Raw genomic sequence first — 23645 nt, 5'->3', positions numbered from 1 at the left:
CCCCCGGAAGTGTGGCATTTTGAAATGTCAAAATGACTTTGCCTTTTGGACCCAGCTCTCACAGGACTTATCATATCTGTTGGGCACTGATATATGTTTGACTAATATGTTTGACATATGATGATTTTGGGGACCTTATATTATCCACTCAACAAAAATGTACTGTTAGCCGCTCTCACAGCATGGATACAATGTTAATACTCAGAATTTATGGCACGCTGCTTTTGATATTGTCTCAATTTTTTTGTTTATTATTTATTTATTTATTTATTTTAATTCATTTATTTTGTCTTCGTTCTAAGTTTGTATTATATTTCTATTTTTCTCTATAAGTCTACCAGGGTGGGATGGTTTGGGGTGGGTTCTAGATTTGTATAATTGTATTCTTGAATTTCTTTACTTTAAAAAAAAAAAAAAAAAAAAAACAACCTCAATAAAAAGTTAACAAAATGACTTTGCCATATTTCTCCTACATTTACCGCTAAAATACATGTCGCCAACTGTTCACTGTTTTCTTAAGGCCACCAGTGAGTCTGGGTGCGAGGGCCCTTTCAATGCTGCTTGCAGCTTTTATGTATAATTGTATTTTTTCATTTATTTATTTATGATACAACATTATATATTTATTTGTGTAAACTTACAATAACAAGAAAACGGTGTGCTTTTGTAATATATAGAAAACAAACAGGATGGTTGGGAACTGATGATTCTAAGGGCAGACAGGGGCCCCTCCCGCACACACCCATTATTATCTCATTCAAGTAGGTTAGTTTAATACAATGTGCATAAAATTGTTTCAGGTTAATCTGAGATGTGGTAGTCAGTAAAACTCTTAAAAACATTCAGATATCTGTTGTTCATTTAGGTGAGGAGCTACATCCGTGAGCACAGTCCACGGCAGCGTCCCAGCATGACACGTGATGGCTGGAAGAGGAGCATGGCGAGCAGTGGCAGCACCAGCGGTGTCAGTGCTCACAGCAGTAGTAATGCCAGCATGGTAAGCAGTGCCAGCAGTAGCACCGCTTCCACGGGGTCCAATTCCTCCACAAGCATCAGCCGTGCACACAGTGATGGAAACCTGGCCACTGCTGCAGAGCGAATACGAGACTCTAAGGTACATTCAGCACTCAATTACTTCAAGACATTAAGAAAAATAACATGAGACAGTGTACTGCAAAGGCGATATGTCTTAATACAAACATACAGTGCTGCCAGTGTAATCTGATTCACAAGGAAATGTCTTATAAATCAGTTATTTTAAATGGGAAAAAAAAAATACAGATTGAATCAGTCTGAGAAATCATTCACTGTATGATAGTGATGTGTGGATTAGCCCAAACGTCACCTGAATCCGCTTTTAAAAATTAGTCATCTGCCCACTCATGATGGGAATTCCAAATCACAGGAACCGACTCTCACCGTTCACTTAAAAGAGCTGACTCATTCGCAAATGGCACATCACTACCACCCACTTGCACCTATGATTTTCTCTGATTTAAATATCCGCACCCGACCCGATCGTTTGTCACATTAGAGTTAGATATTTAAAGTAAAAAGGTCTTTTTTGGCTAAACTAAGTGTTTTTTATAGAGGCTTTTTACTCCTTTAAAACTTAAAAGGGACCTATCATGCAAAATTCACTTTTGCATGGTTTTTGGACATAAATGTGTGTTGGCAGTGTGTGTACACAACCACCCTATAATGATAAAAATCCATCAACTCCTTTTTTTTAATTTCCATAAATCATAAGCAATGTCTCAGAACAAGCCGTTTGTCTGAGTTTTCAAAGAAAATGCTCCCTCAACTCTACCAAAATTTATGTCTGCATGATTAATTTCACAACAGACTGCTTTGTGAACAAATGTCAATACAAAGGGACAATTCAAAACAGAGGTTGAGCAAAAAATGTGTTACTCAAGGATAGATCAGTAAACTGTTCATGATCCAGCTAACAGTCTCCAGAGTGATTCTGGATACGGCTGTTATGAAGGTGAGAGCACTTTATTACAGTACATTGGAGTTGATTTACGGATATAAAGTTTACCAGTTTATTAAGCACCACCAGAAAATGCACAAGGTCTTTATATATTTGTTTACTGTTAGTTGTAATGAGTTTTTCTGTGTACTTCGCTGTGTATCTTGATGATAATGCAAGGGAGAGAGAGAGAGTTTAAGGATACTATTTTAACCCTCTGGGGTCTGAGGATTTTTGGGGCCCTGGAGAAGTTTTGACATGTCCTGACATTTGTGCTTTTTTCAGTTGTTCATAAACATATAAATGACAAAAGTGTCATTACACAGTATTCAGCACAAACTAGGCTACCATAATATGTGAGGAACATGTATGTACATGTTTGTGTTTTTGAAGGAATAACGCTTATGCATGGTTATTGAAAAAACAAAAAACTTAAGTCACTGAAATAAAGCCAAAAAATACATATTAAATCTGTGTTCACAAGACTTCTGGGTATTGGAGGTTGTAGACTAGAGTTTTTGCTTCAGAATGATGTAAAAATTATGCGGCCTACTCCTTCATATAAAACAATAGAGAGATTTAAATTTTGTAAGACACTTTTTGTCAAGAAACACAGTATGCGTAGAGGCGTGAATAATGAATAATGGGTGATTCTCACATGAGAAGACAAAAGAATCACATAATAATGACCTGAAAAGACTTGCATAATAATGAGGCCTTTCAGTCAGGTAGGCTGTGAAAAAACCTGTGAGACATTGATCATGTCTCAAGCTCATGGTGTATATCAAACATACAGAAAAAACAGCAATACTGTGAAATATTATTACAATTTAAAATAATGGTATTCTATTATATACTTGACCGCCGACCCGAGGGAGTTAATGCACACTTGCACTGTGTTTTATTAAGCTGTTACAGAGATTTTCTAGATCTAGATCTACGGTAAATTGGCTTGTACTAATATAGTGGATAAAAACAAGAAGTCAATATAAGTTATAACCGTAATTAAACTAAACTATACCTGTTCTATCTCCATGCAGCATATATTCACAGTTTCTGACATTATAGTTTGTCTTGACTGAATCCTGATAGGGGAGAACGAGCTTTTGAAGCTCCGCCCTCTTAAGCCGAGTGTAGCAGCTCATTTGCATTTAAATAGCACACACTGAAATGGCGTGTTTTTGCTCAACCCCAAAAAGTTGCAATGTGTTTTAATGTGCTATAAAAATTATCTGTTGAGTATTTTGAGCTAAAACTTCACATGCACACTCTGGGGACATAATAGGTCCCCTTTAAATTGGAATGTCACTGTTTCTGTCACTGCAAATTCCCGAACACACACAAGTCATTAAATATGTTCAGCCCAAGCAAAGTCTGGATATAGGCTTTATTAGTTTATTTTTCATATACATACAGCGTTTCACAGCCATTACATATCACATACCAGACACTTGATTGGTCCTGGTTAACCACTTCACTAAAATGTTCCCACACGGTACTTCCTTCTCTTTGTTTTTAATTCTCTTTTTTTGAAAATTCTCTCAGATCTATTTTGGCTCCATTGCTGCTTAAAAAGTGAACCCTGCAATTGCATCTGCAAATTAGTGCCTGATGAAAAATAAGGCAATAAAAATGCTAATATTTACATTCTGTTGGAAAACACCCTTCTCATAATAATTTGTTACTTTTGTGTAGATTTCGTGTATATTTTAGTTAAAACGCTTAGTATTAAGCAATTTCTCATGTAGTTTTTAATATCCACTAGGAATTTCTCTAGGCAAATGTTTTCCTTTATTGGTTCTCCTTGAAGAGATATGCTGTTTTGAAAACAGATATAAAAGTGATGCGCATTCTAGCAGAAATTTACTATATCGTACAATACTTGCATTATGCCTCAGCTGTTTGAAAAGCATCCGGATATACTGTTGCAGTAGAAAATTCTGAAGTTGCAAACGATTTCTCCTGCGATGAATTGAAGAAATGATGATAAACTTGCACGGTTAGTTTGACCAGGCCAACAGGCAACGCCCCACAGATGCAGTGTCAGTCGAAACAGGCAAGAGAGTGGGAGGAGAACTGTGCACTGGCTTTTAACTCTCTGGAGTCGGGAAACGCGCCGGTGCATTTTGCAGGATTTTTTTCACATTGCAGCAAAACAGACTAAAATACTCCATTTTTTGTCATAGAGACAGAAGTAATATATCAATTGAAACTATAGAATATCTTCTTTTATTTGTGTACACTCAGATTAAAAACAAAATGTTGTGCTTTTTGTAAAATAAAGAAAACTAACATAATGCGTGATCTGTCGTCTCCCTCTGAACAAAATCCAATCTGATAGTTCTCAGAAAATGAACTGTAACTTAGTGAATACTAATGACACAAAAATTAGACTTATGTCTAAAGAAATGTTGAAAAGTCAAATCAAAAACAAATATTCTCTGTTTATGTAATCTGTATGAAAAAAGAGCCTTGTCAGACGCCTGTGATTCAGCTCATTATCCGCTAATGCGGCCACGCCCACGGAGCCAGTGCTATTCAGACACAAATTCTGAGGCAATCCATGTATACATCGTCTCAATCGTGTATTTATTGTCTTTAAAAGTGTTTTGCATAGCCATAGTTAGCGATCTCTGCAAGCCTGTTAGTTCCTGGAATGTCACATGACTTGTTCTTCTTTAGATTAATTTGTGGACTAAATGTGCACAGAGCGCCCTCCGGCTGCAAGTATGAATTGAAAACACAGTATCCAGCGCTCATAGTAATGACAATAAATATTGAATAAATATTACTTCTCTGTATAGAAAATTGACATAAACATATGAGAATCCATCAATATTTCTCCAAATGTGCATGCTTTTAAGCTAAAAGCCTATGTGAAATGCCATAGAGGTAACATAATTGTTCAGACACTTTGCATCACAGAAATACATTATATTTTAAAGCATATAATAGAATACCATTATTTTAAATTGTAATAATATTTCACAGTATTGCTGTTTTTTCTGTATGTTTGATATACACCATGATGAGCTTGATACATGATCACAGAGGTTTTTTTCACAGCCTACCTGACTGAAAGGCCTCATTAATATGCAGGTCATTACAGGTCTTTTATGCAATTCTTTTGTCTTCTCAGGTGTGAATTACCGGATTACTCATGATGATTCACGCCTCCATGCATACTGTGTTTCTTGACAAAAAGTGTCTTAGAAAATTTAAATCTCTCTATTGTTTTATATGAACGAGTCGGCAGGATAATTTTTACATCATTTTGAAGAAAAACTCTAGTCTACAACCTCCAATACCCAGAAGTCTTGTGAACACATATATAATATTATTTTTTTGGCCTTATTTCAGTGACTTAAGTTTTTTGTTTTTTCAATAACCACGCATAAACGTTATTCCTTCAAAAAAACAAACATGTACATACATGTTCCTCACATATTATTGTAGCCTAGTTTGTGCTGAATGCAGTGTAATGACACTTTTTACATGAATATGTTTATGAACAACTGAAAAAAGCACAAATGTCAGGGCATGTCAGAACTTCTCCAGGGCCCCAAATCAGCCTCAGACTCCAGAGGGTTAACCTCTGGTGCTGGCCTCTCCTAATCTGGGTCATTGGGCCAATCACACTCAAGCTTCCGAAAGGAAAGTTTGCAATCCTTTGTCTAGAGATGGAGATGAAAGTAATAAAGATTCTTGTAATACTGATATGTTGCATAAGTATCCGCATATCATATACACGAGCATTTAAATCTTCAAAATACAAACTCATATCATAAGATTTCCACGAGCCATTCCTATCGTGACACTGATGATAAAATGTGTGATCCATTTGAATTCTATTGAGAGTTAAAAACTTTAAAACGCTATAGAGAAAGTCAAACATGGTCTAGACTAGTGTTTCTCAACGGGGGCGGTCAGAGAACAACGGGGGGTGTTGGAAGCAAGATTTTTAAAAGGGGGGCGTTCAGGTGTTCTTGGGGGGCGTTCACGAGTTTACACAAAAGATCCAGGCAAGACAAGATTAAACTTGTAATTACTTGCAAAAGAATTGCCTATAACCTTCTAAAATCTGCCAGTTTAATGCAACATGTAAGTTATGTATCGTTTCTTTTGCAACGATTATTTTCCCAGTCATAGATGCAGTAAAGCGCTGACAAGAATTCACGTGCACAAAACTGTTTCGCGCTGACAGCAATCCGGTGGTGGCTTGAATCCAGCGCTGACTAGAACCACGCAGCGGAGGAATGAAAAGTTGACAAACCATTAAAAAGTATTGACTTAAGAACCACTTATATTTTCAGGTATTTTCAATAAATCATGTTCCCATTGACTGCAGTGACGAATTGTAAAATGAATTAAACTAAATTATATTTATAAGGTAACATTTTTAGGCGTTAACTAATGCCATTGAATAATGCCAAAATGTTTGTTCACCAAGTAATTTACTGGTCAGGCATTATTGTTAACTCGCAAGACTGCAAGCAGAAAATGACAATTTGATGGATAATTTAAATAGCCTATATTCTGTAATCACATTTAGGTAATGTATTAATTCCGCCGTCACATCTGAGCGCGAAATGCTGCTTGGATAAAGATAGTTAAAAATAATTAATAATACAATAATAATTTCATCTAATTGTTCATATGTGTTTATTCTGATTATGAACACAAATTAATCATGACAAACCAAATAAATTTGAATTGAATTAATTATACCATTGATGAAAACAAGCTGTTACCAAGATATTTAGGCCTATAATATAACATAATTTTTATGTAAAAATGTATGTATTTATTTATCTATGTAGGCTAAATGTATTTTTTTTTAAAGTAAGATTAATGTAAGCAGCTTCTTGCAATACTCTCCTAAATGCGTAACAAAACAAAAATACTCTGAGTGGCATGGGAGAGAGTCGGAAGTTGATTTGTTGCCCCTACGAGTTTATAATAGCATATTTTAACTATATTTTCAAATGGATAAAAAAACGAATAAAAAAAAACGGTCAATTTGTTTTTAAATGCTGGCTTTATTAAACTATGTTTTAAAGATATCAATAAACAGTCACATATGTCTATTTATTTTTAATATGGCCTACTATATTTATTAATTTATTGTTATATTTTATTTAATGTTTTTACATTTAACATGAACAATCAAACATTTAACATAAAACACGTATTGCACAACAATTTTAAATGTCTACTCAATTGCCCATTTTAAAAATGATTTATTCATTTACATTTTTATATTTTAATTAAATTGATTTATGCTATTCCTTATTCTTTCGGTTTATAAGGTGTCACAGCAAATCCTGCATTCCTATTCTTCCATACATAGCCATAATAATGTCAGAATTATCAAAGAAATTCAATATGCAGACGCAGATTATCTTGAGTTTTGCGTTAGTTCAAATGGCGTTAAGGTGATGGTGGGAACCATTTATTGGCATATTCATGGTGTGTTGTGACCATTTGTGCGTAAAAACACCATGGTATTATGCATTAGGCCCAACAAAGTCTGATAAACACAGCCCTCGACATAGAAATCAGATGTTTAACTCCCTTGGGTTGGCGGTCACGCCGGCGTGACCACCGCGTTTTTTTTCTAACCAGTGTGGAAAAGACTCAAAATACTCTGTCAATGTTGCACATACAATTAAGAGCTATACACCATTTTAATCTGTGGAATATCTTCTTTTATTTGTGTACACTCAGAGTAAAAACAAAATGTTGTGCTTTTTGTAAAATAAAGAAAACTAACATGATGCGTGATCTCTCGTCTCCCTCTGAACGAACTCCAATCTGATAGTTCTCTGAAAATGAACTGTAACTTAGTGAATACTAATCACAAAAAACGTTGAAATGTCAGGTTTTAAATCGTATAAGTCAAATCGAAAACAAAAATTCTGTGTTTATGTAATCTGTATGAAAAGAGAGCCATGTCAGAAGACCGTGATTCAGCTCATTATCCACTAATGCGGCCACGCCCACGGAGCCAGCGCTATTCAGAGGCAAATACTGAGGCAATGCATGCATTCATTGTCTCAATCGTGTGTTTATTGTCTTGAAAAGTGTTTATCTGGATGATATAGCGATCTCTGGCCTCTGTTAGTTCCTGGAGAGTCACATGGTTGTCCTTCTTTAGATTAATTTGTGGACTAAAGGTTTACAGAGCGCCCTCCGGCTGCAAGTATGAATTGAAAACACAGTATCCAGCACTCATAGTGATGACAATAAATATTGAATAAATATTACTCCTGTGTATAGAAAATTGACATAAACATGAGAATCCATCAATATTTCTCAAAATGTGCATGCTTTTAAGCTAAAAGGCTAGAATATAATAGAATACCATTATTTTAAATTGTAATAATATTTCACAGTGTTGCTGTTTTTTCTGTATGTTTGATATACACCATGAGCTTGAGACATGATCAATGTCTCACAGGTTTTTTCACAGCCTACCTGACTGAAAGAGCTCATTATTATGCGATTCTTTTGTCTTTTCAGGTGAAAATCACCCATTATTCATGATGATTCACGCCTCCACGCATACTGTTTTTCTTGACAAAAAGTGTCTTAAATTTAAATCTCTCTATTGTTTTATATGAAGGAGTAGGCAGAATCATTTTTATCTCATTTTGAAGCAAAAACTCTACTCTAGTCTAGTCTACAACCTCCAATACCCAGAAGTCTTGTGAACACAGATTTAATATATAATTTTTGGCTTTATTTCAGTTTTTTGTTTTATCAATAACCACGCATAAACGTTATTCCTTCAAAAACACAAACATGTACATACATGTTCCTCACATATTATTGTAGCCTAGTTTGTGCTGAATACAGTGTAATGACACTTTTGTCATTTATATGTTTATGAACAACTCAAAAAAGCACAAATGTCAGGGCATGTCAAAACTTCTCCAGGGCCCCAAAAATCCTCAGACCCCAGAGGGTTAAACTCGGAGACATTTTGTGCGCAAGCGCGTTCATGTGGAGGCTGCCAGTATATGGGCATATGTGCGTTTAATCATCCGTATTTCATCAGTTCTTCTGCGTCTCATCACAGCATTCAGCTCTCTCTGTCACAGGTTCCCTTCATAATGCGAAGCATGTGACTTGCACGCTTACGTTTCAGAAAACATTGTCATCGAAGTTTGTCTATAAATTATATAAAACATTGAAGTTTGGTTTTCAAACCCTGTGTCACGAGACTTAAAAAATGGGTTGACAGGAATCATATAGTTTGTGTAAGTTAGCCTATGTTAAAAAAAGTTTCATAAAAGCATAGTCTAAAATTAATAAATAAACAAAATATATTTGACTTAATTGATTAACAAAGAAACTATGTGACGAATAGTAGCCTATGCTGCTGAGTTTGATTCATTTTTGCGAGACGTGGCGCTCCACAAACAAGTTCAAGGAAAGGAAACGGAGATGGCAAAAAGCACATCCTGTTTTCTTTATTTTGCAAAAGCACAATGTTCTGTTTTTAGCGTGAGTATAAAACTAGACTTCGCAGTATTGAATAATGTCTTACTCATATCTGTAAATATGAGTAGGCCTATTTAAGTTGTTTCTGCTGGTATATGCATACAGTTGAATTGATCGCGCCGGCGCCTCTCGTGCGCACTCAACAAAGTCTAGCACTGCACACTTGAAAAATACAGTCATGACAAATACAGTCAGCCAAACATAAAAATTACACTGCTCATTTTAAATATGTCCTGTTCAGCGTGACCACCGCTGAAACTGGTCCAGCCAAGCACATTTGTGCTCTTGTGAAGGGGATGATTTTTTTTCGTCGACATTGAAACGGGAGTTGAGTACAAATCCTAGTTTACATAATAAATGACAGTTCAGCATCCAAATACACGTTGCTAATACGGAAACATTTGAATTCGTGCCAAATAAGAGAGGTAGGCTGCTTGAGAACACCGGTTTTTACTTTGTTTCGCTTAAAATGAATTCGTTTTGGCTTGTTTATAGCTACTTATAAGTTTTATTATTGATATGTATATTATATATTTTAGTATTCTTATGCTTTGCTTGACTTGGTTTGGTCGTGTCAATTTAAAAAAAAAAAAAAAAAGAAAAGAAAAAACGTTTTACAGCTACTGCTTTATATGTTGCTTATGTGTCGGAAAACACAAAACACGGCATGGACCACTTTTGGTGTTATGGGGATCCCCCAAATGAGGTTCCGGATCTGTCTTGTATGGGGGGCGGTAAGGGATCTGGATACTGGATAGGGGGCGCTGGCCCAAAAAAGGTTGAGAACCACTGGTCTAGACTGATGAACAAAACGAACAAAAGACTGATGAAAAGGGGAAATAACATCATCTTGCACCAACATTTATTTGAAAGCTTTTTAAACTATTCATGACCCACCCTTACTACAATATTAATAAAATTAAAATATTAGAATTTGTTTTATTGTATTAATTGTGATAAATTTGGCTAACTTGTAGAATTTATAATCTATTAAGGGAATATATTTTTATTAGATTTATATTACAACTGTGACATGTTGTAGCTATTGTTTCTATAGGCTATGTGTAGGTTGCTATTTTTCATAACAAATGCTATGATAAAAAAGGAGAATGCTATGATAAAAAAGGAGAATGTTATGATAAAAAAGGAGAATGACTTCTTATGGCACATAGTAGAAAATTCTGTCAAATAAGCTTACAGGTGCTTAAATAATATAAAACATCATATAAACCATGATGCAATTTCTGACAGTATATCACAGTTTAATATTTTTATCATCATTAAAATGACAAAAGTAAGCAACAGTCTCATGCAGACACAGGCATGTATAGTTTTCGTTTAGTTTAAAAAATGGCGGAAAGAAGCAAGAGTTTTTACAACCTTTACTAGCGAGTGCTGAGGGAAATTATATGAAATTATATGAATTAAAGTATAAATTAATTCTATGAATGTATCTCTCAAAGGAACTGATTGAAGTTTTCATCTTCCCTCCATGAAATGCATAGTTTATAAGCAGCGCTGCTTTGTTTACTGAGGTTACCAGGGAAACAGCTCTATTTAATAATAATAATAAACTTTATCTTATATAGCGCCTTTAAAAGTTGCATCTCAAAGCGCTTCACAGAAACATATAGATAAAATACAAAAAACATACATTAGAGCAAATTTAAGAAGGATGCATTTAAAAAAAAAAAAAATCACTTGTATGTTAGCCTAAAAAAAAAAAAAAAAATTTAAGTGAAGATTAAAAAACACTAAAAGAGTCAGCATGTCTGATCTCAGTGGGAAGAGCATTCCAGAGTTTGGGAACAAAAGAAGAAAAAGCCCGGTCACCCATAGAATGTAAACGTGTTGAAGGAACAATTAAAAAAGCCAGAATCAGAAGAACGAAGATTGCGTCTTGGGGTGTATGCAGTTAAAAGTTCAGACAGATATTGTGGCGCTAAACCATGCAAGGCCTTGTAGGTGAGCATGAGAATTTTAAAATCGATTCGAAACCTGACCAGGAGCCAGTGCAATGACTCCAAGATGGGAGTGATTTGCTCACTTGTCCTGGACCTTGTCAGGATTCTGGCCGCTGAGTTTTGAACATACTACAATTTGTTTAGGGTAGATTTAGAAACCCCAGCAAGCAGAGCATTACAATAGTCGATGCGAGAAAAGACAAATTAATTAATCAGTTTTTCAGCCACCAAGAAAGATAACATGGGGCGCAATCATGCAATGTTTCTAAGATGAAAAAATTAAATTTTGACCATATTCTGGACATGAGGATCAAATGTTTAATTTGCATCAAATATCACCCCAAATTTTTTAATTTAGTTTGAAACAGAGCCATTCACCATTAAGGTTAGAGCATAAACTTTGCGAATTTGTTGGGGGTGAACTGATGAGCATAACCTCAGTCTTGTCGCTGTTGAGACATCCATATTTTTATCTCAGACATGCAATGTTCCTGAAAGGCAACAGCTGTATTAACGCCTGGTTTTGAATGAATATAAATTTGGGTGTCGTCTGCATAAAAATGAAACTTAAGACCCAAGGATCTGAGAAGTTGACCCAGGGGAAAATGTACATGCTAAAAAGCAAGGGACTCAAAACAGATCCCTGGGGAACTCCAAATTGCTTTGCCCCAACTTTGGACCTGCATCCACCCAGGGACACAAACTGTCTACGATCTGAGAGGAAAGACTTGAACCAGTTTAAAGGGTCATGAAACCCCCCCGTTTTACTCTGGTCATTCACACCTCAAAGCTCAAAAAAGTCTGTTAAAATGGGCGTGTAAAGCTCTGGAAAAGTGGGAGTGTAGAGGGGGAGAAGAGGGGAGAGAGAACAACCAATGAAGCACAGACATAGAGCACACTCATTATACAGAATAATAAATATTAATATATTTAATATAGTATCTTTTGCATACTACAGCGCAGTGATTGGATTAAATGAGCTTTAAGTCATGCATAAATGCAGAAACTATTGATGTCAGCATGTTCGACCAGCCCATACTTGGAGCCAACCAGCACTCCGGATCTTTGCCGGTGGTACACGATGACGTCAGATTTTGTGACATTTCTCCGACTTTGCTTTTCAAACTGGAAGTTAGAAATCACTCTGAAAAATGCAGTAACACCAAAAACAGTTTCCAAACGATTGAGTAAATGAAAATGATTCACTGTGTCAAAAGCTGTGCTAAGATCGAGAAGAATCAGAATTAAAAGACAGCCAGAGTCAGCAGCAATTAACAGGTCATTTGTGACCTTAACTAATACTCTTTCAGTGCTATGTAGTTTGCGGAAAGCAATTTAGCAAGAAAGGGGGAATTTGAGATGGGACGAAAATTATTGTGGTTGTCCCAGTCTGCATTGGTCTTTTTTGGTGTTACAGCAGCAATTTTAAGTGCAGCAGCCACAACACCCATGTGCAGGGAGTCATTTACTATACTCAGGACCACAGGGCATAGAGAAGCGAAACATGATTTAAACAAATCACTAGGTATGGTACACATTAATTTTATTTAAAAGTTAAAATTAGTTATTTTTGCATTCAATTTTTAAACCTCGTTACCAATGGAAATAAAACCAAGTGAGGAAAAATTTGAGAAATAGGAGCCCTAAAAATTTGTGAAACTAAGAATAGAATCGTATGAGACAGAAGTAATGCATTTGCGAGCACTGGCAATCATAGAACTGAAATGATCAAGAAACGTATTACAAAGATGAACTGAGGTAGGTACACTAGAGGAGCTGTTTTCTTTGAGAAGTTTGTTTATGGTATGAAACAGTCGTCTGGCTATTGTCAGTTATCTGAGAGAAATATTGAGACCTGACTGAAACAATCTCTGCCTTATATTCATGTATATGGTCTTTCCGAGCTTGGTGATGCACATTCAGGCCAGAAAGATGTCACCTTCGCTCCATCTTACGACAAGCTGCCTACATAGAGCACAGCTCGTCATTATACCAGGGAGCAGAACGCACAAAGGCCACAGACGGGGATTTCATAGGTGCAAATGAATCCAGACCAGACATAAGAACAGTATTTAACGGCGGCAAGGAACCCAAACTCCAACAGGTGACATCAGGTGGCAAACAGGTGGCAAATAGGTGGCAAATAGGTGTTAAATGGAGAAAAAAACCTTGGGAGAAACCAGGCTTAGTCGGGGGGCCAGTTCTCCTCTGGCGAACAGTGCTTTGTTACGATTCAGGTTGCTATCATAAGCAGGCCCGGCGCCACGAGGGGGCAAAAGGGGGCATTGCCCCCTCAGATCTGATTTGTGCCCTCTCAGTTTAATTTTTGTATTCATGGTTACAAACAAAATGTTTACTATATTTGTATAATAAATAACGTTTTTCTTTTGTCAACTGTCTGCGTTCTTATTTATCGGGGTGGGTGAGAACAAAACACGAAAAATACACAGCCTGTAAAATTTAAAGGGCCGTGGTTTTATTCGACTGTTTCCGCCGCGCACATATCATTCAGTTATGATATCAGCTAATCAGTTTCAGCTAAAATGTGAAAAGCCCTAATCATCAATATTCGACAATGGACATAAGAAGGTATATGCAGCGTATTTCAGACGTGAAGGAGGACACTAAAAGTGGGATTGAGAGTAAGCCTGATGAAGATGACAGCCATCAAAATGAAGCTGCATTTTTTGATGAGCGCCGACAATCAGAGCCAACACCCAGCACGAGCGTCGGCCTGAACAGCCAGGCCCAAGCCCCGTCTCAACCCCAACCCCCTCCCCTGCTCCCTGATGACCTCGGAACAGAGAGCCCGGTCCAGGTCTGCCTGCAGTCGTACCCAGGTCGTGTGTTCAATGGCAGAAAACGTTCATTCTGCAGTAGTTGGTTTAAAGGAAGGGAATGGCTGGAATATTCACGTTCCTCCGATTCAGTCTTCTGTTTTCCATGTAGAAAGTTCAGTTCGGGAGCTATTGCTGACAGGGCCTTCACGCTAAGTGGCTACTCTAACTGGAGACATGCAATGGATTCTTCAAAGGGATTTTCCAGGCATGCGTCTGCAAAAGAGCACTTAAAATGCATGGCGCTGTGGAAGGAAAAGGAATCACGCAGCGCTGCAGGAACAGAGGTTTCAACTCTTGTTAATTCGAGACAACTAGAAAGAAATCGCAAGTATTTCTCTGCAATAGACCCTTTTCACATGACGTCACACAGCTTCCGTTAGGACTCGAAGCAGTGTATCCTTACTTCCGTCAGCATAGTGGAATACTAGCGCGACTCGAATGAAGTGCACTCAATATTTGTACATATGCCACAAATGTGGTTAAAGGATGACTGTAGTCGTCCAATTTCATGTAAATTCAAGGTGAGGTATTTGGCAGCCGCAGATCTCAAACAAACTTACCGATCGGTGCGATTTGCTGCTCAAAGTCGGAGGAGTTGAATACGTACTGAAGCCATACATGCACTTTGCTGTCTTTATTGCAGATGAAGCTGTTTATATATATTTGTGAAATAAACGCATGTTTCCAACATTTACGTGCAGTAAAAAACTATTAATTCAAACCTTAATGCACTACTTATTTCAGTGCCTACTACAGGCCTATGTACAATGAAGATCAACATAAGCTTATTCTTTTTAAATATCAAAGTCTATTTTTATACTTTTATTTCGATAAATATGGCATACATAATAATACAAATTGTGTTTAATATAATACTATTTCTACATGAAGACTGTTAATGTTGTAAAAACTGACTCATGTACATAGCATTTTTACCATAGTAAAAAAAACATTGTCATTCGTCTCTTTATTGCAGAACAAGATCGTCGCATACAAAAAATATATATAGAGGATTTACAACAGTACTCATTGTTATAGCAGCAAATGAACAAAATCAAATTATTTCTCCAGGGAATAACATTAAATGAACACATAGGCTACTTCCGTTTTGTATTTTCAATACACTTCTTACAAATTATACAATCTTAATATATTGCAGCAGTTCAGTTTAAACTGGTATGATGTAAAATTATCTCAAATCTTCACACCATTAATTCTTCGGAGTATTATATGTGGACGTGTTACTTCCAGATGTCCATTATTTGTAAATAAATCTCACAAGAACAATATCCATTATCATATAGCCTACCAATTTCTAAAAATAAAGATTTTTTTTAAAGACAATATTCTTGTTATTCCAAATAGGCTAACAGATTTGTGTGGACACACAATCGTTGTGATAAAACTCAATTCAATGACAACATTGCTAAAGTTTCTGCTCGTGGAAACCCTAACCAAGGCAGTTACAGAAAGGAAATAATAAATATCATTACCAGAAGAAGCCGACTGTGTAAATCCTTGACATAAACCGTTCGCATTTAAAGTTATTAAAGCATTTTCCCGAGAAGTCGCCGGCGCGAAGGTAAGACGGAACAACTGATACACTGCTTTGCGGATAGGCGGAAGTTAACTGACGTCATTGTGAAAAGGGTCTATTGTTGATATAATTGAGTTTCTTGTTTCAAACACGCTTCCTCTGAGGGGTTCTTTGGATGCTTTTGACACAATGGGAGAGGGGGGCAGTGGCCTTTTTTTGTCCATGATGGATTATACTCTACGAAAAGATAAAGAACTTGCTGAAGTGTATAGCACTATACCTTCCAATGTCAGATACACATCGCATGACATTCAAAATGAAATTATTGGACTTATGAGTGAACTTTTAACTGAGGAAATTGTGAAAGATGTAGGAGATTCATGGTACACGTTAAAAGTAGATGGGACCCAAGATGCCAAAGGCCGTGAAAACATTTCCATCGTCATTCGTTACCTAAACGAAAAAAACGAAGTTCTCGAGCGGCTGTTGTGTGTGGCAACAACTGAACAATTTGACGCATTGTCGTTAACTAATCTTGTCTTAACAGAGGTAACAGGTGCTGGTCTGAGCACTGAAAAAATTCTAGTCAGTGCTATGATGGGGCAAACGTGATGTCGGGAAAGAAGGGGGGGATGCAAAAGATTCTACAGGATAAACTAAACAGAGAAGTGCCATACATTCACTGTTTTAACCATCAGCTGCATTTGGTCCCAGACAGCAACATAGTGTGGCCCAGATCCGGCCCACATTTAGTACATGTGGATAACATGCGAATCAGATGTGGGCCAGATCTGGGCCGACACTTTGTTGCTGTCAGGGGTGGTGGTGCGCGCAATGTCATCGGAGAATGCACTGGAGGATTTTTTTAATGTGTGTGACAACCTGTATAAATTTGTGAAGAAACCAACAGTGGCTGCCCAATACGATGGCGAAATGTTGAAAAGACTTCTCGATCAAAGGTGGACAGGTCACCTGGCAACAGCGTCTGTCATTGTAAGATGCTATGACAACATTGTGAATTTTTTGTCTGACATAGGCCTGCGACGCGCAAGCAGAGCGTACAGCACTGACATAAAGCTGGAAGCTGCAGTTCTGGTGAAGTCGGTATCTGAAGCGGATTTCAAGTTCATTGCTTTGATGGTACACAAGATCCTCCTTCTCTTAGACCCCGCTAACAAGATACTTCAGGCCAAAGAAACCGATCTGTACACTGGCCTAAAACTTGTGCATAATGTGTGCGAGTGCATTAAGAATCTTAGTTGTGACAGTGAGTTTGATGCATTGTGGGCACAATGCAATGGTGGGCAAGCGAATTCTTCCAAATGGCGAAAATACATCACTAAGGGTCTAGAGCAGTTTGTATTAGAAAGTACCGTTGGACAGAGCGACGAAGCAGATGATGAAACAGAATGCAAAAGACTTTTCTTCAGTACTTTGGATACTGTCATCGGAGAAATGTCAGCACGTTTCAGTGAGCGTAACAGTCAGTTAGTCAAAGCACTGTGTGCTCTCGACCCTGGAAGCAATGCCTTTCTGGACAGTTCAACAGTTAAACCACTTTTGGACCTGACCAAAACCGAAACTGTGGATGCTGAATTCACTGTCACAGTTTATATGGACTGAAATCACTCTTTCTAACAGGGATAAATGGACCACTCTGGATGTACTGCGAAGTTTTTCTGGGGCTCTATCTGCAATGCCAACGGTTTACAATGCGCTTAGACTCGGAATAACTTTTGGGGCATTCACTGCCACCTGTGAAAACTCATTTTCCATCCTCACTAATGTGTTCACTCAGCACAGACGGAGCATGTCACACCAGAGGAAAGCGCAACTCATCCAACTTGCATTTGAACGTGATCTAACTGCAAAATTCAAAGAAAAAGAATGGCATGACAGGTTACTGAGAAGATTCAGTGTCAAAACAAGGAGACTGCAGCTCTTCTAAAAAGTAAGACATGATCTATCATTATTATTATGCTGTTTAAACTTTGCTAGTCAGTTTTCTGGTTAACTGTGCAGTTGCATATGGAGTGGTTTAGGAAGCGCTGCATTTAAAAATCGTGCAGCGCATTTAAAAGTCGTACTAACGCGAGTCAGTGTGTATTGTTGGTGTAAAGTTAAGCCCCCTTAACAATTTCACATGCCCCCTCAGTCATTTCAACCTGCCGCCGGGCCTGATCATAAGTCTGATAGGATCGCAACATTCAAAGTATTTATTTCAGTTCCATCCAGTTGAGGATCGTATTCATCACACCGGTATGGACGGTCTGTTGAGGAACTGTGGCACTGGCTGTCGTGTCGATGAGGCCTTCACAGTGGATGATCTAGTTAACTCGATCTATGTTGATACGTCAGGGCTGCGTTGTGGTCGTGTCAGGGCACCGGTCCTCGGTCTCATCTGGATACGGCCCGGATCGGGTTGACTACGGTAAACCTCGGGATAAACAGAAAAACTAATATTAGCGTAGATGCCATTCTTCTTCTGATGTAACGAGTACTTCTGGTGTTATAGGAAGTGTTCCCGGTTCCGGCTGACCTAATTTATGCAGCCTAATAATCCTTTAACGGATTTGAAAATATAAATTTATAATGTGTTATGTGTATGCACAGTGTTTCTACTTCCCGAACAATGCTCAGAAGATTGTTCCAGAGTTTAGGTGCCAAATAGAAGGATCTACCGCCTGCAGTTGATTTTGATATTCTAGGTATTATCAGCTGGCCTGAATTCTGAGATCGCAATAAACGTGAAGGAATATAATGCTTTAAGAGCTCACTTAGGTACTGGGGAGCTAAACCATTTAGTGCTTTGTAAGTAATTAACAAGATTTTAAAATCTATACAATGTTTAACAGGAAGCCAATGCAGTGACGACAGATCTGGGCTAATATGGTCATACTTCCTAGTTCTAGTAAGAACTCTAGCTGCTACATTTTTTACGAGCTGTAGTTTATTTATCAAACGGGAGGAGCAACCACCCAGTAGAGCATTACAGTAATCTAACTAACTGTTCTGGATTCTTCATTGAGAGCATATGTCGTAGTTTAGATATATTTTTAAGATGGAAGAATGCGGTTTTACAGATGCTAGTAACATGGCCTTCAAATGAAAGATTGGTATCAAAGAGCACACCCAGGTTCCTAGCTGATGACGAAGACTTAACAGAGCAGCCATCAAGTGTTAGACAGTATTCTAGGTTATTACGTGAAGAAGTTTTCGGTCCAAAAATTAGAATCTGTTTTTTCTGAATTTAGTAGTAGGAAATTACTGGTCATCCAGTTTTTTATATCAGCTATACATTCTGTTAATTTTGCGAATTGGTAAGTTTCGTCAGGGCGCGAAGAAATATAGAGCTGAGTATCATCAGCGTAACAATGAAAACTAACGCCATGCTTCCTAATGATATCTCCTTATGATATCCAAATCATTAGTAACTCTAATGAGAGCAGTCTCAGTACTATGGTATGGTCTAAATCCTGACTGGAAGTCCTCACAGGTACTATTTCTTTCTAAAAAGGAACACAATTGTGATGAAACTGCCTTTTCTAGTATTTTTGACAGAAAAGAGATCAGTATTTTTGACAGATTTGAGATCGGCCTGTAATTGACTAATTCTCTAGGATCAAGTTGTGGTTTTTTAATAAGAGGTTTAATAATAGCCAGCTTAAAAGTTTTTGGTATGTATCCTAGTGACAAAGATGAATTAACAATATTAAGAAGAGGATCTATGACCTCTGGAAGCATCTCTTTCAATAGCTTAGTCGGTATAGGGTCTAATATACATGTTGTTGATTTTGATGATTTAACAAGTTTAGACAATTCTTCCTCTCGTAAAGCAGTAAATGAATTTAATTTTTCCTCAGGGACACTACAATGCACTACGTCTGACACGATACTGCAATAGACGGTTGCATGGTTATAATTTTTTCTCTAATATTATCAATCTTGCAAGTAAAGAAGTTCATAAAGTCATTACTGCTGTGCTCTTTGGAAACATCAGAAGTTGAAGCTTTATTTCTTCAAGTCAAGTGTTATTTATATATTTTCTTCTAAACCATTACCACCCCCCTCCCCCCAAAACACACACACACACACACACACACACACACACACACACACACACACACACAGAGGCAAAATAAGATTTAAGAACCAGTTGGAGATGATTCAATATCATTTTATACAATAAGAATAAAATTGATACTGTGACAGAAATTAGTCTTTGATAAACTCAGTATATATATTCAATGATACTGACTAAAAGTTATCATTAGCAGTTAAAAATGATATACGTCCAGATTAATTTATCTTAAGGTCTTTTAAGATACTATTAACAAAATTATTAAACTAATTATATAAAACTATATAGTCAGTGCATTACAAATGAACTAGTTCTATGCCTTTATTTTGTTATACAGATTTATAGAAGAGAAGGCCTAAGAGATTTCCTATCCTATATTGCAGTCAAAAGGACACAGCAATGAAAGGGTTAAACCTGCAAGACTTTATAAAAGGCACACAGACACACACACACACACACACACCCAAGTGAACCTGAGGGTGCAAGGAGGAGGGGAAGGAGAGAGGGAGAGACAGAGACAGACTGAGAATATCATTTTAAACAAAAAAGTAACTTGTGTAAAAAGTAAATTGTGACATAGCAGTCTTTGATAAATGTTTAAATATACCTGCACATACAGTATAAAATAGAAAAGAATTAAGTGGTCTGTCTATCTAAACTATTGTTCTATTGCTAGATTTATCCAACAATGTTTAAAAATAGGTATATGCTGCCCTCTAGTTGTTACTCTAAGTATGAAATTTATCTATTTTTCAATCAGATATAATTAATCTGCCCATTTTTAACTTACTCATGCCTTTTGAATTGAATAAAAATGAATAAAATGTGTTTATTTCAAACATATGTATTGTTCTATATATTAATTAATTGTGTATAGTGTTTTTTTATAGAAAATATGAGTCATTCCGTTTCCTTTTTTTGACATTACTTCAATCTATCACCATGGCAACACCATTCAAGATATCCATTATCCGTTCGCAATTTAACATCTTCAATGTATTAGCACTATGGTAAAAAAATGTTTGGTCTGAATCGAATAAACCCAATGCATTTTGAAAGTGACACACTTCTTGCTTCCAGTTGGTGGCGCTATAACTTTGACTCACAATAGTCACATCCATGTGATCAGACTCTTATAATGAACACACAGATGAAGTTTCATAAACATCAATCAATGTATGCAGATAACACATTTCCTGTTTCCCTTTTCTCGCCATAAATTTGTTGCCTCGCCACGGCCAAACCGTTCGAGATATCAAAAATCCGCTGGCAATTTTTCATCATCAATGTCTTGACTTCATGCTGACGAGTTTGGTGGTGATCGGATTAATCGCCTAGGAGGAGTATATCAAATTCCAGAGCATGCGTTTTTCAAACAACCCGTAATAGCTGACTTCCTGTTGTGGTGGAGTAGAACTTAGAGCATGAAAGTTGTTCGGCCTGATGAGGTCTATATCTGTACCAAGTTTTCATACTAATACGTGCAAGTGGCGCTGTCGAGCCCCCCTGCCACGCCCGGGTACCAGCTTCTGCCCGGCCCTGATGGCCGCGGATTCCAATGTGTGTGCAAATTTTCAAGAGTTTTTGAGCATGTTAAGGGCCCCAAAAACCCCAAAAACCTAAACAAAAAATAAAAAAATAAATATAGCTGCGAGCAGCGATGACGGGCCAAAGCCCGGTGGCACCGCCACCCCTGTGGCTTCAGGGCAACTGTGCATGGCGGGCAATGGGCATTTAAAACAGTTAAGCATAAAAGGACTGTCAAATTCACTCCACATTTACTGCACTACAAGGTAGCGCTATAGAGCCCCTCCTCCCTGCCCGTTTCTAAGGCTTTGCCCATGTCTCCTGGCTAACAATCCTGATGTGTGTGTGGAGTTTCAAACTATTTGAAGCATGCTAAGAGTCTCAAAAGCATTCAAAACCAATATAAAAGTTTGATGTGTTGCCAAGGCAATTGTGTTTGAGATATCACAATTCTTTTCAAAGGTCTACATCTGACATGTTTTGACATTATTTAAATGAAGTTTGAAGCAAATAGGGTAAACATAAGATGGTGATCTCAAAGCATGCTGAAAGTAACACATTTCCTGCTGCCAGTTGGTGGCGCTATAACTTTGACTCACAATAGTCACATCTATGTGATCAGCCTTGTAGAACGAAGACACAGCCGAAGATTCATCAAAATCAATTAATGTATGCAGAAGTTATAACACTTTGTTTCCCTTTTCTTGCTATTAATTCGTTGCCTCGCCACGGCCAAACCATTTGAGATATCCAAAATCCGTTTGCAATTAAACAACTTCAATGTATTAGCACCAAGTAAAAAAAGTTTGGTGTAAATTGTATAAACCCTGTTGGAGTAGTAGTATTAAATTCAAAGCCTGTTTTTAAAAAAAATTAACATTCAAACCAAAATAGCTGACTTCCTGTTGGTTGGAGCTAATGAATGTAAATTAGAAAATTGTCCGGCTTGATGAGAACAATATGTGTACCGAGTTTGGTGACTGTAGGAAAAACTAACCCCCCACTTTTGTCAAAAGGTGGCGCTACTGAGCCCCTCCACCACGCCCATTTCTATGGCTTTGTCCATGTCTATTGGTTGACAATATTGATGTGTATATCGAGTTTCATGCAATTTGAAGGATGTTAAGAGCCTCAAAAACACTCAAGAATATTATTAAAGTTTGACATGTTGCCATGGCAACAGTATTTAAAATATCAAGAATCCTGTCACAGGTCTACATCTGCTGTGTATTGACATTACACTGATGAAGTTTGAAGTAAATCAGGTAAACATAATAGAGTGAACTCAATGCATTTTGAAAGTGACACACTTCTTGCTGCCAGTTGGTGGCGCTATAACTTTGACTCACAATAGTCACATCCATGTGATCAGACTCCTATAACGAACACACCGCTGAAGTTTCATAAACATCAATCAATGTATGCAGAAGTTATAACACACTTCCTGTTTCCCTTTTCTCGCCATAAATTCGTTGCCTCGCCACGGCCAAACCGTTCGAGATATCAAAAATCCGCTGGCAATTTTTCATCACCAATGTCTTGACTTCATGCTGACCGAGTTTGGTGGTGATCGGATTAATCGCCTAGGAGGAGTATATCAAATTCCAGAGCATGTGTTTTTCAAACAACCCGTAATAGCTTACTTCCTGTTAAGGTGACGTATAACTTAGAGTACGAAAGTTGTTTGGCCCGATGATGTCTATATGTGTACTGAGTTTTATACTTATATGTGCAAGCGTGTTTGATATATAGACCAAAATTTCGGACCCTGTTCAAGGGGGCGCTGTCGAGCCTTCCTGTCACGCCCGGGTACCAGCTTCTGCCCGGCCCTGATGGCCGCGGGTTCCAATGTATGTGCAAAGTTTCATGAGTTTTCGAGCATGGTAAGGGCCCCAAAAATGCCCGAATAGTCGGAAGAAAAATAATAATAATAATAATAATAAATATAGCTGCAAGCAGCAATTACGGGGCCAAGCACAAAAACGGCACAAGAAGCCAGCCAACATGGCTGTGAGCATCAGACCAACAGCAGCAGTGAGCAATTAGAAAAAAGTTATTCGCATTTTTGTCAATTTTGTTGTAACTTTTGACCACAAGGTGGCGCTGGCCCGAAACTTCTCATGCTCCTTCAGGGCATTTTCCTGATGACCCATACCAAATTTATGAATTTTGGTCAAACCCATCAGAAGTTATAAGCAAAAATAGCCATTTTTCA

The 23645-nt window shown here is 37.4% G+C and overlaps 1 protein-coding gene across 1 annotated transcript in view; it reads left to right on the top strand.

Annotated features, from left to right (window-relative positions):
* Positions 1-780: 780 nt before the first annotated feature.
* Positions 781-23645, top strand: part of LOC125246355 (protein FAM199X) — a 38388-nt gene continuing 15523 nt past the window's right edge. Inside the window, exon 1 of the mRNA XM_048157329.1 lies at positions 781-1114. Within this exon, the coding sequence (XP_048013286.1) occupies positions 911-1114 (204 nt within the window). The 5' untranslated portion in view covers positions 781-910. The remainder of the gene's footprint in view (positions 1115-23645) is intronic.

The sequence above is a fragment of the Megalobrama amblycephala genome, linkage group LG14, assembly GCF_018812025.1.
Source record: "Megalobrama amblycephala isolate DHTTF-2021 linkage group LG14, ASM1881202v1, whole genome shotgun sequence".
In the NCBI taxonomy this organism is placed as follows: domain Eukaryota; kingdom Metazoa; phylum Chordata; class Actinopteri; order Cypriniformes; family Xenocyprididae; genus Megalobrama; species Megalobrama amblycephala.
This window is presented reverse-complemented; position numbering and strand designations above follow the sequence as displayed.